Source organism: Peromyscus leucopus, chromosome 11, assembly GCF_004664715.2.
Source record: "Peromyscus leucopus breed LL Stock chromosome 11, UCI_PerLeu_2.1, whole genome shotgun sequence".
NCBI classification, from domain to species: Eukaryota; Metazoa; Chordata; class Mammalia; order Rodentia; family Cricetidae; genus Peromyscus; species Peromyscus leucopus.
Genome location: NC_051072.1, coordinates 23507153 through 23527402, shown reverse-complemented (window position 1 = coordinate 23527402; position 20250 = coordinate 23507153). Strand labels below are relative to the sequence as shown.

General features: G+C 39.1%; 1 protein-coding gene across 1 annotated transcript in view; it reads left to right on the top strand.

Moving 5' to 3' along the window:
* LOC114697325 (UDP-glucuronosyltransferase 3A1-like) overlaps window positions 1–20250 on the top strand; it is a 36010-nt gene that overhangs the window by 6791 nt on the left and 8969 nt on the right. Inside the window, exon 3 of the mRNA XM_037209391.1 lies at window positions 12751–12865. Coding sequence (XP_037065286.1) covers window positions 12751–12865 — 115 coding nt within the window. The remainder of the gene's footprint in view (window positions 1–12750; window positions 12866–20250) is intronic.

Sequence of the window (20250 nt, the reverse complement as noted above, 5' to 3'; positions counted from 1 at the left end):
AACACTACACATCATTATTGATCATTTTGAGAAATTTTATGTCAAGTATGTCTAAAAGTAGTGTTGATTAGACATATTCTGCCATATTTAGGATTTTAATTATCTAAGGATATCTATATTCAGTGCCACATAAACCTGTTTCTATCTTTAAAAGACCTAAAATTTAAGAAATATTTTCTAATTATCTTTTTATTTATGCTCAAAGTTTAGGATGTGTGACTGAGAAAACTCCAGATTCTTGAAGAATAACTGGCTCCCCCAAAACTCTGCAGAATGATATCAGAAGTTCTTATTTAGCTTAGTGAGTACAGAGAATCATAAGTAAACCAAAACCCACCTGTCTCTGCTGATAGATTCAGGCAGAAGCCCAGAAGACTTCAATTCTTTGTTTATTGAATGTATTTTTTTTTTTGAGACAGGGTTTCTGTGTGTAGTTTTGGTGCCTGTCCTGGATCTTGCTCTTTAGACCATGCTGGCTTTGAACTAACGGAGATCCACCTGGCTCTGCCTCCTGAGTGCTGAGATTAAAAGCCACCACCGCCTGGCTATTGGATGTATTTATATATTTAATTTGCCTTAATATTCTGGGTTCATAACTGGAGTTCATGCTTATCCTGTTTTGTCTAGTTTCATAACCTTTGACTATTGCTCAAAGCTCTAGACTCTCTGATCTTTTAACAAGCTATGCAGAAAAGGTCTGCAAAGAAATCCTCCATGTCTGTTGAACAATTGTCTTTAATTCTTAGATGCAAGTGTTGTTGACCTAAATTTTCTTTTGTCTTTTATTTTCTTTTTCTTCTCTCTCTCTGTCACCATGCCCTGCTATTTGCCTCCTTCCTGTGTTCTCTTCTTTCTTTTTCTTTTTCTTAGTTTTTCTCAGACAGGCCCAGGCTTTCATGGAACATATTCATATACCCATGGTTGTTCTCAAACTCAGGGAATGCTCTTATTCTAGCTTCTCAACTTCTGGGTTTATAGGCATGAGTCACCAGTCCCAACTCAGAGGTCCTTTTTACTTCCATAAACATTGGACATTTCAGATGTGATAATGGGTTAGACTTTCTTTTTATTTCCCAGTAGACTTTAAGTGGATTTGTGAATATAGAAACAACATTACTAGAGCATTTTTATCCAACCTTCAACTGAAACTCTGTATTGAAACATGTGAACATTAATTATTTGTCTGGATCACTTAATTCTGTGGTTATTCAACCCGAAAAACTGTATGACAGACAACTTGAAGAAATATAGGTATTTGACATTCACATGATTTGCAAATATTTGATAGTGCCAGGACAGAAGGGTGAATGGTTTGACCTTATAGTTCTTTCGTTTCTATAACAAGCTTCCTTACACTTACTGTCAACCTTCATTGACCTATGCAGATCTGTCTTCAAGACCTGGAATTTGAAGAACTTAAGGAATCAGTTAGACTACTGTCTATAATGTTACAGAAAAATATTACTTCAGTTTCAATGTACTTTATACACAACTGTAACAATCAATACAATGATCCAAGTAGGTTGTTTGAGTTCAGAAATACATGATCAGGAAAAACAAGGAAATAGACACCAGTGATCATGTATTAAATTTAAGCAGAGTAACTGTTTTCTAGAACTCTCCCAGGACAGGTCAGTTTTAACATGTAGTATAGATTATACCTGGGAAGGCACAAAAGTACACCAGAAGGCCATATCCAGATTCAGGATACCCTGAGGAGAGTGCTAGGAATATCCTTTTACCAGATTGGGTTCTATAGCTATGTTCTGACATGCAACAAAAAATAACATATCTTATAAATTGAATTTAAGTATCTGTTGCAGCAAGTATGAAATCATGTCCAAGAACAATCCAAGGAAAAAAATATACTTGAGGTAAAAGGTCCTCTCCTCTTTTCCCTGAAGCTTCTCTCACAGATCCCCAAGGCCTTATTCATAATGTGTTAATCTTTTGACCACATTAGCACTCACCATAAAGAAATCTATGTAACCAGATGGTTCTCTCCTGCCTGCCAGTTCCTGATTATTCATTCAGAGACTTTTATTAGTCATAAATCCTTGGTCAACGGCTCAGGCTTATTACTAGCTAGTGCTTATAATTAAATTAACTCATTTCTTATCTATGCCTTGACATGTGGTTCGTGACTTGTTAACTCATTTTTCTACACATCCTGCTTCCTTGGCAGCTGGCTGGCATCTGCCCCATCTCTGCCCTTCTTTATCCCCATCTTAATTTAATTGTATCACCTAACCTTATTCTGCCTGGCCATTGGCTAAAACAGTTTTATTTATCAACCAACGACAGCAACACATATTCACAGTGTACAGAAAGACATCCCACAGCATATGTATGTATGTATGTATCTGTCTGTCTATGTATCTATCTATGTATCTAGATATCTACCTAACTACCTACTTACCTATCTGTCTATCTATCATCTAGAGAAAGGTTTCCATGTATACCAGGCTGGCTTCACAATTTCTTTGTATTAAATGATAACCTTGATTTTGTGGTCAAACTTCCTTTACTTTCTGAGTTCTGGGATAATAGATGTATGCCATAAATTTTTGTATGGTTCTTGAAAACAAATACACTAGCCAGGCACTATAACAACTGAGCCACATATAAATACCTGTCTACCCCATCTTTCACAAGGAACATATATCAAGCTAAATGTTGTTTTTGTTTTGGGGCACCAGTCCAATAACAGCAGAGATCCTCAGTGATTTGCTACAAATATTCAAGCCAGGACTTGTTTGTATATATGTTCCGCCTGACCAGACAACCTTCATCCCTTCTAGTAGGCTGGTTCTTCTTTGTCATGGTAGTTAGTTAAAAAAGCAGATAGAGCAGATATGATGATATCACTAACTTAGAATTTAGTTTCAGATTAGAACACAGGCATTTTGTTCTGTTTATTGACTTTAGTTCATAGGAATGAAATGTATGAAACTTTCAAATGTATGGTGAAGTTGATTCAGTACTGTTGGTTCTACATCTTAAAACATACCATTATCATTAAATATCAGAATTCTCAAGCTGACAGACAGACAGACAGACAGACAGACACACACACACACACACACACAGAATCTTTCTCTCATATACACAGGCAGTGACAGAGAGGCAAAGACACACACACATACACACACAGAGTGAGTGAGAGAGAGAGAGAGAGAGAGAGAGAGAGAGAGAGAGAGAGAGAGAGAGAGAGAGAGAGGATTCTGATAGGAGTCAGAATAGCACTCTTAATTGTTCCAAGCCAATTGAAACTCTTCTGTAAATTAAGAGTTGAATCAAGGACCTTCGCATAGAGAGGGACAGCTGTGGATATTGTTCTGTATAAATAAAATGCTGATTGGCCAGTATCCAGGCAGGAAGTATAGGTGGGACAAGGAGAGAGGAGAATTCTGGGAACAGGAAGGCTGAGGCAGAGAGACACTGCCAGCCACCTCCATGATAAGATGTTAAGATACTGGTAAGCCATGAGCCATGTGGCAATTTATAGATTATTAGAAATGGTTTGATTTAAGATAAAAGAACAGTTAGCAAGAAGCCTGCTATGGCCATACAGTTTATAAGTAATATAAGTCTCTGTGTGTTTACTTGGTTGGGTTTGAGCAGCTGTGGGACTGGCAGGTGAGAGAGATTTGTCCTAGCCGTGGGCCAGGCAAGACTGGAGAAAACTCTAGCTACAAGGGACCATCTGTGACTTCTGTATATCGTTCCATTGACTATTTCTTAATCATTGCTGAACTGAGGAGGGATTGGAATATTAGGATTGACCTGTTTCTTGAAAATCTCCAATGAAGGACTTCTTCCCTCTAACATAGCACTCTGTTCTCTCATGCATAACTCTATCCTTGCTGTTCTGTTCTGTAAACTCCAGCCAGATATCAGGTCCTTCCTAAAATCTGAATCCAATCCTCTCACTCAGGAAGAAGGCCTGACCTAATTTGAATATTTCTCCATGAGTTGAATTTTGAAAACAAAGTCCTATTAGTACTGAGTGTCCTGTACTTTCTAATGAACAAATGAATAACATTTTCCCCACAGAGTTTTTCTAGTTTAGTTTTTAATCACTTAAAACACAAAGAAGATCTATTATTTCCTTTTGGTCACATTTCACTTTGGAAAGTATTTTATTGGGTTACTATTGACAAAGTCATCATAATTACAATATATATTTACATGTATATTTATATCTATACCTACCTATACTTAAATATCTGAACACATGTAGATTTATCATCACAGAAGATTTCTCCTCCATGGCTCTTCATAATCTTTGCTCTTGGCCATATTACTTCTCAATAGCTATTGGTGGTCAACAAATAATGTTACTATGTTAGTTTTTGTCTTCTTTGTTTTATATAAATTGGATTATAAGTTATATATACTCTTATTGTAGTGTTTTAAACAAAGTTGTTATATAAAGGTTCATTCATAGTGTCTGCGAATAATTCTGTGTGGTTTTTAGTCATATTCTATTGTGTGCATTGCCATAGTTAACTTACTTAGTTACTATTGATAGAGAACAGGCTACTTATAGCTTTGTGTGATTAAAATTAACCTGTTGTGAATATTTTTATATATACATGCACACACACAGATACACACAAACACATTTCTATATACAAATTATTTTTTCTGTATTGGTAGCTGGGAGTTCAGTGCCTGAAAGTTTTTTATATAATTTCATGCACATATGTAATGCATATTCTGATAAATACTTACTCCTCCATGTTTTCTATCTTTTTATCTAGTTCCCTATTTACTTCCCTTCCGCTTGCAAATTTTCCTCCCATATTCTTGTCTTGTGTGTGTGTGTGTGTGTGTGTGTGTGTGTGTGTGTGTGTGGTGTGTGAGAGAGGGAGAGAGAGAGAGAGAGAGAGAGAGAGAGAGAGAGAGAGAGAGAATCTTACTGTATTTAATATTTAACCCGAACCACTGAATTTAATATTATCAAAAACCACTGTATTTAACCAGGGCAATCATTGAGTGAGTCTGGGTGTGGAGCTATCTTCTGGAGTTGGGTGGCTCACTCGTGGCCAAACCACTGATGGCAATGTCCTTCCCTCTCCCAGTATCCATGGACAGTCAGCAGTTTTCCCCCATGAAGGGCAGAGTTGCATGGGTCATTCCTCATCCTGATTGAAAGTAAGATCCAGTGTAGGCAGACCAAGCTCCTGTGAGATCATGATTGCAACAGGCAGGGATTGTTCAGAAGGAGAGTGTTTTATGACCCTTCTCCCCACCATCCAGCTCTTATCTTCTTTTTTTCCTTATTCTGCTGTGTTCCTTGAGTCCCAGAGGGAGGGATATAGATGCCCTTTTGAGGACCAAGTACTCAATAGTTATTTACTCTCAGTATATCAAACAGACATGAGTCTTTGCATTTACTGTATTTATTGTAATTGCTGTAAAAACAAGCTCTTAGATGAATGCTGGGAGCAACGCTTATAATACATGGGTATAATCATACATATCTGGAAGGTCATTTGAAATCTTGAACATTTAGTGAAACAATAGTAGTAGTTTCCTCTGTAGGCTGTAAGACCTCCTTTGCAATGGGCTTTTGATGAGGTTTACAGTGACAGGTCTTTTTTTTCCCTCTGTACAAAAGGCTTGAAATTCAGTCACAAGGAGGGTGATTACCTCTCTAACAGCTCCACCACTATTACACCACTGGGCGCATTTTCCCTGTGTATTAGTGTTGTTACATGGAAGGTCAATCGTTAGATAAAAGCCCTGATTTTTCCACCTAGGCCAGTGTAGCACTGTGTGCCAATATGAAAGCTAGCCAGAGTAGAGGAGATTTCAATCAATTCCTGCTTGATTTTCTTCTGCCTGACAACCATACTCTGTGGTGACTCTAGAAATACCGTCTTGTGTTCTAGTTGGGCCATTAAGATCAATTGCAATGGCATATGCTATCTTGAGGGCTTCTGGGCTTCCTGACCAACAAATCATAGGAACCTGTTCCATATCTGACACTGGAATTTTTGTTTGATCACCGTGACTTCTGAGATCAGCATTATCTAAATAAGCATAACATCTCTATTTAAAAAAGTAAAGAGTTGTTGTATGAGTGTTCTTGACATTAAATTTGTGTACTTATTGTGTGTATGCATGCTCATGTGTGGACACATGTGAAGATCATGGGAAAACCTACTGGAGTTGAAACTCTCTTTCCAGTGTCTGAGTCTTAGGAATCAAACTAAGCCCATCAGGCTTGGCAGTGAGTGCTTAACCTGCTAAACTGTCTACTGGCCCTTTTAGGTTTTATGTTTTTCTTTCAAAATTAACTTTTAGACTAGTAGATGTCCATATGGTTTCTGTATAATCTTTAGTTTTGTGTAGTCCTTCTCCACATTTCCCCCAAATTTCTGCCCTCTTTACCATTGAAATTTTGCTATTCTCAGAATTTTCTCTACTTCCTTTTTCAGATGTCCTACTGTCAGTACTATTCTTCAGGATTCCCCTCCCCAGCCATTTCTTCTTTATAGTCTCTACAAACATTTGAAGATTAGAAATGGACACATTGCTAGCATATCCCTAAAACAGGCAGTGAATATTTTTCTCCCATTTCTAGTCATTTATTCATAGATATTTGAATCCTGACTATATGGGAAACATGTCCATCTACAGATAAAGTTAAGAATACATATAGTAACATGAAGTACATTGTCCTAGACTCTCAATCTAGTTCTACCTTTCTGAATCTGTACACATGTGTTCAATTGCCATCTATTATTCTGTTGAATCAGTTTCTTCAAGATGGGGGCAAGCATGGTAAGAGAGTGCATTAACACAAAAAAGATTTCACTACAAATAAGCACCTTCTATGCTTTTACAAAGTCACTAACTATAAAGCTAGAGAAAAATAAAGATTGATCCCTCCTCAGTGAGACTAAGTATTCACAGTCTTAAGTATAAGGTAATTTCCCAAAACATTCCATGATGGGCTTGGTTGTGCAAGTAATGAATACTAAAGTTCTTAGCACTTAGCTTAGTCAGTTTGACAAAAAAGTAGTGCTATGGATCCTCTATAACACAGAATATTTAACAATGCTACCCAAAATGGAAGGAAAATGCGCCTTCAATGACTAGAATCTATCAGAAAATATCTTTTTAAACCAAAGATGTTTTGTCCACCCTATTATAGCTGAAAGTTTTCCTGTGTATACCCGGCTCCCAAATCCTCACAGTCCTGTAGCTGCTCAGACCCAAATGAACACACAGAGGCTTAATATTATTTATAACTGCATGGTCATAGCTCAGTCTTTTCACTAGCTAGATCTTAAAATCTTAAATTAACCCATTTCTATAAATTTATACTTTGCCACATGGCTTGTTTATTACTGGTATCTTTACATTTTGTTTCTCATGGTGGCAGCTGGTAGACTCTCCTCTGTTCTGCCTTTCTCTTTCTTCCTCTCTAGTTAGAATGTCCCGCCTAACCCTATTCTGCCTCACCATTGGACAAACATCTTTATTTATCAACCAATCAGAGCAACATGTTTTCACAGCATACAAAAGACATTCCCCCATCACTTCCCCTTTTCTTTCTAAACAAAAGGAAGGTTTTAACTTTAACCCAGTATAATTACATATATCAAGCAAGAATTACAGTTACAATGTCTAGTCTATTTGTATTTTGTAAAATTAAAGAAAATATTTTATCGATTATATGTTTATGAGTCTAAATATTATATCTAATTTATCTTTTATTATAACCAAGGAAAGCCATAATTGTAACTATCTAGTCTTCAACTACATCAATGATTTCAGAAGGATATAATATTACCTAAGTAAATAGGAAGAGCACTGTAAGCAACTTCCAAAAATCTAGAATGACAGAGACAGCTGGCTGCCTGGACAGTCATCCAAAGTTCCTATGTAACATTTGGGCATCCATGCTGTGGGATGGTCTGTATGTCAAATTGTTCTGATTGGTCAATAAATAAAACACTGATTGGCCAGTGGCCAGGCAGGAAGTAGGTGGGACAAGGAGAGAGGAGAATTCTGGGAAGAAGAAGCCTGAGGCAGAGAGACACTGCCAGCCGCTGCCATGACCAGCAGCATGTGAAGAGGCCGGTAAGCCACCAGCCACGTGGCAAGGTATAGATTTATGGAAATAGATTAATTTAAGCTGTAAGAACGGTTAGCAAGAAGCCTGCCACGGCCATACAGTTTGTAAGCAATATAAGTCTCTGTGTTTACTTGGTTGGATCTGAGCGGCTGTGGGACTGGCGGGTGACAAAGATTTGTCCTGACTGTGGGCAAGGCAGGAAAACTCTAGCTACACATCCATCTTAGGACTATAGGCCTAGTCTCTCAGTCATTTTTTCATGAGTCTTGTAGAATGTCTAGCAGTTTCTTCTGTGAAGCAGGAACCTGAAGAACCATCTTGCCTTGCAAAGATCTGTGGTCACCTTTATATGGGTCCTACATGTCCAGTCGATACAACATTTTGTCAAGCAGTCTAGGCAAGAATAGCTTCTTGCCCAAATGGCTATTTTTGCCAAGAAGATAAACTCCATATGGACTATATTCAATGCCCATTTTTCTCTTTGAAGTAAATAGGTGCTTCCAGGAGCAGAAGTAGTCTAAGTTTTTAAAACATTTTAAATGCCATATTCTATAGGTCTTTGAAGTTTTGAAGATTGCCTACCTAACTGAATTATATGTATGTATACCTAGAAAAGTTAACATGACTATAAGTTTGACTATCATATAAGACTAATTATTACTCTGTATTTCTTAATTATCCATTACAATTTAAATGAATTATAGAAACATAATACTTTAAATGAGAATAGAAATATACATACAGTATAACAAAATTAACTCTAAATTTGTATCAATAAACTAAAATCCATAGCAATGTAAAACATTTTTAAACAAGCTGCTCTTTAAAAGTAGATTCAATAATGTGTCCTTTCATGCTATCATATTTATATCATATCTCCCTTTTTTCCTTAGAAAGATATTGAGTATGACCAATAACAATTTGTAACCAATAACTTAAACAAAGCCAAATATCCACAATCCATTTTTTTTGGGAATGTGGGCAAAGTTTTCTAGGCTACTTCATGCTGATAAAGGGTGCTATATTCTTATGGGGATCCTGAGAAAATTAAGAATTATGGTCAAGTCCTGACTGGAGTGGTCTGTGACACTGTATTTCTGAGCCAGTAGCCTTGAAGCTGTTTTTGGATGTTGGATCATCTTGGCCATGGTGTCATTAGAGACCTTTCAGGGGGCCGTGGCTTGTCAAATCTGATGTATCTCAATCTAGAACAAATCCATAGCCTCTTGCTTCCTGCGGAAACAAAAGCAAACCCTCCTTTCCAAAGCAACATATTCTTAGATCCAAATTTGGAAGTCAAGTTACCTTTAAAATATGTATATTGGCTTAATTTAGCAGCCTTTACCATCAATGTCTTCCTGCAGTTTAAAATATCAAATACAACATAATCCGATTCTCTGTGTAATATCCATCTTTACATGGCTTATTTTTGTAGTACCTTTACCATCTCTTTAAAGACTTTATTTTTTAAAAAACTATTTCTTTATATAACTGTCTATATTCATTTTCTTCTCTCTTCCAAGTCTACATGTACATTTTTACACACACTATAAACCATTTAAAGTCTTGTTCCATCTAAATCTGTCTTATTGTGAATCTATTGCTTTAAATTGCATCATTACTAGAACTGAAATGGAAGCTTTGGCTGCTGGCTCTGCCCACCTGAGTTTTCCAACAGGGTGGTGGTATGGTGGTACATTTACTGCCATCTCTGGGTCTGGAAGCCAAATGTACCATGACCTATCAGAAACAGTGTGTAGCGAAGAAATCTTTCATGTATTATTTTTTGTATGTACTAGCAAAGTCCAAATCTACAAAGCACCGCAGTTTATGGCTTGGAGACACCTCTGTGTACTATGGTCGGAATCTGCAGCCATGCTGCAGATCAAGCCCACATGCCATGAACCTGTCATAGGGTAGCTGAAGCCTACAGGATGGCAGGCAGAGTCTCTGTGTGTTCAGATTAAGGGCATGTGCTACCACCACCTGAGTTCTGCTTATGGCTGGCTATGACCTCTGATCTCCAGGCAAATTTTATTATCATACAAATAAAATATCACCACACCCTATCTCCATTTAAAAATAAAGTTTGCAGTATTTTTAGATTTATAAAAAAACAATTCCTGAAACAATATTGTTGAAACTGCTGGCATCATAATAATAAGGGCACGGTATAGTCCATATCATAAGAACACTTTTGTAGAATAAATATTCATGTACTTTGCTTAAGCATGTCAATACGTACTCACTGCTGATGTGGTTACCACTCTAGAGGAAGTAGGGTCTGGTATAATGAAGTCAATAATTAGGTAGACTAGTCTTATGCAATAGCCAGCTTTATTCAGAGCATCAGACAATTTAAACTCTGGAAGTTAAGAAGAGTCACCTGAGCAAAATATCCAAGGGTCTTTGTAAACTTTGTTCTGATGTGCCTTAATGCCATTAATAATGTTTCTACTGGTGCAATTCCTCTGATATTATTGCTTATTTAGAGGTATGAAATGTAAGGAAATTCTTTTGTAATTTTCTCTAAAATTATTGTGTATGTTCGTCTATAACCCTTGACGCACACCCAATTCCTTCTTTTGACTGTTCCTTGACTTCCCTCAGTGATGATGGGTGTCATTCTAAGCTTCTCATATTTATAGCTTCCTCCAGAGAGACCTAACCAGAATTGTCAAAGACAATGACAATTTTGAGAGGTCTAAGGCTAAAATCAAGCTCAAAGTGAACCTATGATTGTGTTGTAATGATTCTGTGGGTGCTTTTCCATGCAACATCATTAATAGCATTTTTTATCTGTAGATATGGAATCAGTAGGGATATAAAGGGCATTTTCCAGGATCCTGTGTCACTGTTATCTGTGTTGAGTGGGCATAAATATTCAGTTGGATCTATTAATTGGATATTATGTCGTACAGGGTAGTGATCCTAACTATTTACTATGAGCACTACTCCCTTGCAGACACAAAGGTGAGAGTCCTCCCACAGAGGACACACATTCATAGTGAATGCTGCAATCTACAATCATGACTGAGTCTGAGATTCTAATATGAGATTGGGTTGAGACACATGATTCAGCAACAATGCAAAGGAAATCCCAATCCTATATTCTGTCTTCAAATACTAATAGAAACTACAGGGAGTCTCATGTGAGGATACTGTTGTTGGCCTACTTGCCTTGATTTGAAATTCTTATCAATATCAAGAATGGATGGGTTGAGATTTTTCCTGTAAATGAGAAATATAGATTGAAATTGTCAGGAGTTAAACTTCAATACTGCAATCAGACTGTTAATTAACACATGAGTAATAAGTAGAAGTGCCAGAGTGGCCAGTTAAAGAATGGTGGCCTTTTTCTCTTTCTTTCTTTTCCTTTCTTTCTTTCTTTCTTTCTTTCTTTCTTTCTTTCTTTCTTTCTTTCTTTCTTTCTTTCTTTCTTTCTTTCTTTCTTTCTTTCTTTCTTTCTTTCTTTCTTCTCTCTCTCTCTCTCTCTCTCTCTCTCCTTCCTTCCTTCCTTCCTTCCTTCTTTCTTTTTCTTTTCTCCTCTCTCTCCCTCCCTCCCTCCCTCCTCCCTCCCTCCCTCCCTTCCTTCCTTTCTTTTTTTTGAACAAGCATTTTGCCAAAAGCTAGAACCCTTGAATTTTCAAACAAACCTCAAACAAACATGGAAACAACACTCTGTTCTGGCACCTGTTTATTCTCCAAGCGCTTGGCTGCCTCAAGAAACAGGTTTGTGAGTTGAAAGCCAATGGGGCCCCTAAACATGACCCAGCCACAAATCAAAGAAACAAATAACCAAACTCCAAACATGAAATGAACAGCAACAAAAAGGCAAACAAGCAAATCAACACTTTGCATATTTCATTTTAATTTTTGTATGAAATTCAGGGACTCTGCAGTCAAACTGACTTATAGTTAACTATAAACTCTAACTCACTATAGTGACAAAGTAATGAATAATTTTAGACTGTTTTCCTTTATACTTTCTCACGTGTAAAGTGAAAAATAATAGCCGTGTCTTTAAATGAAAGCTGTTGCTAGAATTTTACATTACTGTAGACTATATAAATGTTCTTGTATTGTTGTAAAGTCTCAATAAATGTGGTGATAATTTTTTGTGCTCTAACAAATAAAGTTTGCTGGAGATCAGTGTGTGGAGCTAGCCACTAGTTAACCACAGAAGCCAGTCAGTGGTGGCACACACCATTAATCCCAGCACTTGGGATCTCATGCCTTTGATCCTAGTACTTGGGATTCACCTGGCTTTACTCCCAGTACTAGGGAGGTGGAGACAGGAAGTGATATGGCTGGGTGGAGAGAGGAATATAAGGGAGGAGAAGAAAGGAGCTTGGCCCTTTCAGGCTGAGGAGCTGGCAAGGTGAGAGGTGGCTGTGGCTTGCTCCTTGTCTCTCTGATCATTCAGCATTTACCCCAGTATCTGGCTCCAGGTTTTTAGTCTGATCAGTTAAGATTTATACTACAAATAAATATTGCTGGATTACAGAATTGAATGAATCAAAAGAACAAAATCACTGAAGAAGAAAAACCAAATTTCTGCACTGATATAAAATTAAATTAATTATATTTATCCCCATAATAATGTGTGGTATATTATGATAAATTTAAATTTTACTCAATTGATGTTTTCTTAGAATTTAAAGTGGAGAAAACATCATACCAGGTTATCAACTGGCATCTATCTGAAGATAAGCAAAAAGAAATTGATAATAGAAGACAACTCCTTGTAGAAGAATTAGTTCATTACAGGTAACTTGTTTCAATTCTTGGAACCAAATATTGCTAATCAAATATTATGCTCACATGATGTTTTGAGTGAGTTTAAGAGAAATGATGACTGGGTGAATTGGTAGATGTGAGGATGGATTTTGTTTGGTGGTGCATGGGGGATGACTGACAACTTGATAAATCATAGGATAATCCATAGAAAGTGGGAGATGAGTCGTCTAGGCCTTGTTTTTTACCTGTCATCTGTGCATGTAGTCTCAATGAAGTCAACTTCTCTATTCAGGGAAGGAGGAGCCACCTTCTTCCATCTACCTTGTCACCTTCTTACATAAGTTCCTTAATGGAGGAAGTCACTTGACATGGCTGGACCATGCTTTGGTCCTTTTCCTGTTAAACTCATTTAAAAGCTTTCCTTCTTCCTTTTTATTGAAAGCAGTTTTTTTTCTCATATGATATATCCTGATTCCAGTTTCCCCTCCTTCTATCCTCCCAATTTCTCCCCACCATCCTCCCACCCAGATCCACTCTATTTCTGTCCCTGTGTCACTATCAGAAACCTAACAATATTCTGAGGGATAATAATAAAATATAATAACATAAAAGCAAAAATATCTAGCCAGGCAGTGGTGGCACACGCCCTTAATCCCAGGACTTGGGAGGCAGAGCCAGGCAGATCTCTGTGAGTTCAAGGCCAGCCTGGGCTACCAAATGAGTTCCAGGAAAGGCACAAAGGTACACAGAGAAACCCTGTCTCAAAAAACAACAAACAAACAAACAAACAAAGCAAAAATATCAAACCCGATTTGGACAAGAAAAACAAAGAAAAGGAAAAGAGTGCAAGAGAAGGCACAAGAATCAGAGACCTACTCTTGTACATAATCATAAATCCTATAAAAATCACTAAATTTTCCTCATATTGATTTAGAGATCCTTATTTTCTTGAGGTGGCCCATACCCTCTGGCTCTTTCACTGCCTCCTATTTCTCTGGGTTCCCTAACCACCAAAGGGAGAGAATTGATGGAGACATCCCAGTTAGAGTTGAGTGTTCCAAGATCTCTCATACTCTGCATAATATCTGGCTATGGGTCTCTATATTTGGTCCCATCTGTTATAGCAGGAAGCTTCTCTGATTATGTCTGAACAAGGCCCTTATCTACCAGTATTGCAAAATGCCTTTAGAAGTCATTACATTGCTACATTTCTTGTTTTGTTTTTATAGACCAATATTATTTGGTTTTACCCTAGGTCCCTGGGCTATTTAGTTTCAGGTTCTTGATCACCCATGCAATGTTTGGTATGTTTCATCTCATGGAGTGGATTTAAAGTCAGATCAGTTAGTGGTTGGTTACTCTCTCAAGCTTTGTGCCTCCATTGGCCTAGCACATCTTGCAGGCAGGACACCATTGTAGATCACTGGTTTTGTGACTGGCTTGGTGTTTATGTTTCTATTTTGGTACTGTGCAGAGTATGTTTCTGTACCAAAGATGCTAGAACCTCAGCTCTATCTAGGCAACAGCTCACTTTCTCCACGTTCAATGGTCTGTGTAGGTGTTGTCTTCAGCAATAGAGTCTTGCTGTCAGTTTGTGGAGAGTAACCTATAGTTTTGGCAACTGCCTGTTTTTTTGAGGGGACTTCTGTGGGACACCTTTGTCCAAATCTCAATTAGGCTGACTCAATTATGGTACTGGAAGTTCGTTTGGTGGCAGGAGATGGCGAGTTGGGACTCTGTCTTGTTCATCATTTGGCAATTTTATTGAGATCACCTTTATATATGTATACATTTAGCAAGTGTCTATTATGATAGGTTTCAATTCTATTCCTAAAATGTCCATTTATTTTATCTGTGTCTCCCTGTATTCCCTCCCTCATCACTCTCCTCCCACCCCACTTGATACACCCATCCCAGACCCTCTCTTCTATCCAATAACTATCTAGTCCATTTTCCTTTCTTAATGAGTTTCCCCATTCATGTGGTCCCTTACTCTACACCTAACCTCTGTGGTTCTATGAATTGTAGCTTGGTTATCATTGACTTAACAGCTAATGGTCAGATGTTTGTTTAAAAATTTTCAATGGCTAGGTCATACAGATGAGTCTGAGGCATTTAGTCCTTGACTATAGAACCTCCTTTGTCTTCCATATGGATGACAAGTATAGATTTGTCTCTTAGTTAATTTCCTTTTTTAATATTTAAAATTTTTTCTTTTCTTTTTATTAAGAGATTTTCCTATTCATTTTACATATCAACCACAGATTCTCCTGTTCTTCCTCCTCTCAACTCCCAGCCTTCATCGCTCAACCTACCCCTCCTTCCCACCTCTTCCAAGGCAAGGTCTCCCCTGGGGAGTCAGCAGAGCCTGGTATCTTCAGTTCAGGCAGGTCCAGTCCCCTCCTCCCTGCACCAAGACTGAGCAAAGTGTCTCACTAGGTTCCAAAAACCCAGCTCATGCAGTAAGGACAGGTCCCTTTCTCACTGCCTGGGGGCCTCCTAAACAGTTCAATCTAAACAACTGTCTCACTTATCCAGAGGGCCTAGTCCGGTTCCATGCAGGTCCCTCAGCTATTGATTCTCAGTTCATGTGTTTCAACTAGATAGGCTAATTGTCTCTGTACTTTTCCCAATCATGGTCTTGATATATCTTGCTCATATAATCCCTCCTCTCTCTCATCGATTGGAGTCCTGGTGCTTCGCCTGTGGCTTGCCCATGGATCTCTGCATCTGCTTCCATCAGTAACTGGATGACGGTTCTATCATGACAGTTAGGGTGTTCGGCCATCCAATCATCAGAGTAGGTCAGCTCAGGCACCATCTCAACCATTGGTGGTAGTCTATAGTGGAGTCATCTTTTTTGGATTCCTGGCAACCTTTCTAGCACTCTGATTCTTCCTATTCCCATTTTGTCTTCATTTATCATGGTATTTCTTTCCTTGTTCTCCTACTCTGTTCCAGATCCAGCTAGGACATCATGCTTCCCAGAGATCTCTTTCCCCCAATCCTTGCCCTCCATTAACCCACCCCCTCACCCCAAGTTTGCTCATGTTGATCTCATCCCTTATTCTGTTGCTGGGTGATCCCTGTGTCTTTCCTAGGCTCTTCTTTATTAGGTAGCCTTCATGGTGCTGTGAGTTGTAGTCTGATTATCCTTTGCTTTACATCTAGTGTCCACTTATGAGTGAGTACATACCATGTTTGTCTTTCTGAGTATGGGTTACCTCACTCCGGATGATAATTTTCTAGTTCCAACCATTTGCCCGCAAACCACATGCTTTCATTGTTTTTCTCCGCTGAGTAGTACTCTATTGTGTATATGTGCCACATTTTCTTTATCCATTCTTCAGTTGAAGGGCATCTAGGTTGTTTCCAGGTTCTGGCTAATACAAATAATGCTGCTATGAACATAGTTGAGCATGTGTCCTTGTGGTATGATTGAGTATTCCTCGGTTATTTGCCCAAGAGTGGTATAGCTGGATCTTGAGAGTGATTGATTCCCAATTTTCTTTTTTTATTTTATAATTATTTTAGTTTTACATATCAGCCATGGATTTCCCTGTCCTCCCTCCTCCCACCCCCTATTATTCTCCCCTGATCCTCCCCCATTCCCACCGCCTCCAAGGCAAGGTCTCCCCTGGGATTCAGCTCAGCCTGGTAGATTCAGCTGAGGCAGGTCCAGTCCCCTCCACACTATATCAAGGCTGAGCAAAATGTCTCAGCATAGGCCCTAGGTTCCAGAAAGCCAGTTCCTGCACTAAGGACAGATCCTGTCCCACTGCCTGAGGGCCTCCTAAATAGTTCAAGCTAATCAACTGTCTCACTTATTCAGAGGACCTGATCCAGTTTTATGGGGGTTCCTCAGCTATTGATTCATAGTTCATGTGTTTCCTCTAGTCTGGCCATTTGTCCCGGTGCTTTTTCCAATCATGGTCTTAATATCTCTTGCTCATATAATCCCTCCTCTCTCTCGCCAACTGGAATCCTCAAGCTCCATCTGGGCCTTGGCCATGGATCTCTGCTTCTACTTCCATCAGTCACTGAATGAGGGTTCTATCATGACAATTGGGGTGTTCGGCCATCAGATCAACAGAGTAGATCAGCTCAGGCTTTCTCTTGACCATTGCCAGTAGTCTATTGTGGAGGTATTTTTGTGGATTTCTGGGGACATCTTTAGCACTCTGATTCTTCCTATTCCCATGGGGACAAAAGTGTCCTCCTAAAGATCCCACTGTATCTACACAGCCATATTGGGCACAAACTCTCTGACAGATGAACCTTTGCAGACAAATGATCAGAGAGCTAAAAGAGTATATATATGAATATATGTCAATTTATTCATGGATGCTAAGGGAAAACAGATGCACATATACAGGATAAGGTAGATCCAGTTGCAGAATCCTTCTGTTTTGTCCATGGATGAATTGAACAGCCCTCTAGTCTCTGGCCACACAAAGAGAGAGAAAGTACACACTCCCTCCTCAGTTTTAAACAGTCACATAACCAGAAAAAAATGCCTCAATTGGGCCAGATATCCCAAGGTCATTAGCAGTGTGAATTCCCACAACAGACAAACCACAGCTCTTTTGACTTGAAGTGGAAGTTACAAGTGAGCAAAAGCAAGCCAGCTTCTGGGCTCCATATTGTGGATCTTTTCACATAGGATGGTATGGTTCACCCACCATATTGCTTATCTGCTAAGCATTGATGTGGAAAATTCCCGGGAAAAGTGCTGTAGCCAAGAGTCATCAGTACAATGACTAAAGTTGAAGACAGTCTTCAGTGTCAGTTTGAGCAGTAGAAGTTGTAAATTCTAACAATAAGCTTCCAGTCACATTTATCTTTCCCATTAGAAAGTTAAGTTTGTATATAAAGTAATAGGCTTCGCTATTGACTTTTTAGAAAACATAAATGCCAGTATCTTTTGTTCTTGGTTCCCTCCTTCCTCCATAGCACTATTCCATGATACATGTATCTCTTTTGATGACTTTGTTATGTACTCTCATTGCCTCCTTTCTAATTTCATCACCTAAAAAGGCACGTGCGCATGCGCGCGCGCACACACACACACACACACACACACACACACACTTATTTTTAGGTTTCATATGTAAGAGAAAACAATGAGTGGGTTTTATATTTTATTTTTCTAACTGCTTAGTTTCTAGGCAGCAACTTGAAACATGATCTTGTTATTCCAATATTATCATTGGAAAGTTCCTTTGTGGGATAAATCATTAATGCAAAGATACGCAGAATTAAAAGAAATTGTGGGAGGCCAGTTCCAACCTTTTAAAGGGTTCCAATGAGGAGAAGAGAGGAATAAAAAACATTTTAGGTAGAAAGATATCAAAGAGGAGAAAGACAGAAACACCGGATAGCTTTGGGAGGACCTGGATCAAAATCCAGCAGCCCCTTCTGCCTCTTCAAAAAGGCTTTTTATAACAATGCCAAGGGGCAGGGCAGAAGACCTCCCCCTTGCCATTAAAGCACACATCACAGTTAAGTGAGAAGCTTCCAAACACCTGGTAACCATGTCCATGGTCTGATCATTTCCTTATGCATCCCTGCTGGCTAGAGCAAGCTCAGATCCCACTAGGAAACTTCTGTGGGTCTCCAAAACTCTCCCTTCTTAATATTTTAGAGGGTCCCTCGGAGTCCTCAGATAGACTTGCCTTAGGTCATTCTTCTCTCGTCAGCCTTACCCTTCCTTGAGATACACTTTCCATCAAGCATACTACTCTGTCTTAGGTTGGAAGCTAGCAAGAAGAATGTTACCTGTCCATGACTATCAGCCTCTGGCAAGGGGAAGTACAGAACTTAACAGCTTTAAATCAGGTCTCTAAGAGCTTGCAGGATTTGGTGAATGCTGTAACACTCAGGACAATGCCACTCCCCCTGAGACAACTTTTCCACTGGACCTTCCTAGCCATACCCGAACCAGTGAAAATGTGCCCAGCAGTGGATAGCCACTGGTGGTGGTGGTAGTGGTCCTTTTATCTAATTTCATTGCAGTTCTCCTGAATGCAAGAATTCAAATAAGTTCAAACAAATGTTGCTGAAACTTCACTCCCAGCTATAGAAGCAATTTCAATTAGCTCTCCCCACAGTAAAGGTGGAATTACCATACTGAGCCACATTTCTTTTCAGCTAGTAAGACTCAGAAACTGTTTCTTCAAGGATCCTCTCATTGTTTCACAGCTGGCAATCAGAAGTGGTGTGGCTCTGGGCTCTATTTCATTCCAGCTTTTACATTCTTAGTACTTGAACACCAAATAGTGACAAAACCTTTCTTCCAAACTTCCCCTCAGCAGTGGGAGGGGGGAGGATTAGTCTCCTGCTTTCCCCAGACTGCAAGATGGAACATCAATGTCAGAAACATTGGTTCAGCTGCTCTTACTCCAACTCCTCTGGAGGAGCATCAGCAGCTATGATGTCATCAAAGCTGACATTCCTCTGTTCCACACAGTGCACTAAGTGCTCAGGCAGCCATTAAGCTTCATTTGGTGACTGAGGGTACAATACCTTCCTCTTAATTCTTTGAAGGTGCTTCTTAAGACTGCCATGAGCTCTTTCCACTATGTCTTGTTCTTGATATACTTTTATTAGCCCAATCTTTCCTTCACTTGCATCTCAGGCAAAACCCAGGTTCATTATGTGCCCTTAAGCTTTTTCTACACCCAAAGCCACTTCCAGGTGTTTGACAGTTCTGCCTTGCCATGAGCTTTAATTTTTAAAGGGTCTCAAAGCAGACTGACAAGAAGCATTAGCATTTTAATTGCCTCCTGACAGGCAAGCTATGATCATCTCTTTCCAGTCCACCACCTTACCTTAATCTAAAACTGGACATGTCTGACTGCTTCCATGGGGTTTTTCTCCTCTCACTACCTCCCCACCCAAGTCCCTGTTTAGGCACCATCTGTGGGAGGCCAGCTCCCACCTTTTAAAGGGTTCCTATGAGGAGGAGAGAGGAATGAGAAACATTTTAGACAGAAAGACAGCAGAGAGGAGAAAGACAGAAACATAGGATAGCTTCTGAAATACCTGAATCAAAATCGAATGGCACTTTCTGTCTCTTCCTGAGGGCTTTTTGTAAAAAAGGGGCAGGGCAAAAGATCTTTCCGTTGCCATCAATGCACACTGCACAACCAAGTGCAGACCCTTCCAAACACCTATTAACCATGCCCATGGTCCAGTCATTCCCTTATGTAGCCCTGCTGGACAGAGGAAGCTCAGATCTCACTAAGAACCCTCTCTGGGTCTCCACAGAAAATGACTTTAACATTGATGACTATAAAAAGCTGTAATCATGCAACTTACACAGATTGGTTAAGAGAGCAAGATTCTCAACAACAACAAAAAATCCTTATATAATGTGAAGTAAACAGCATTATACACCTGCCCATGGAGACTGC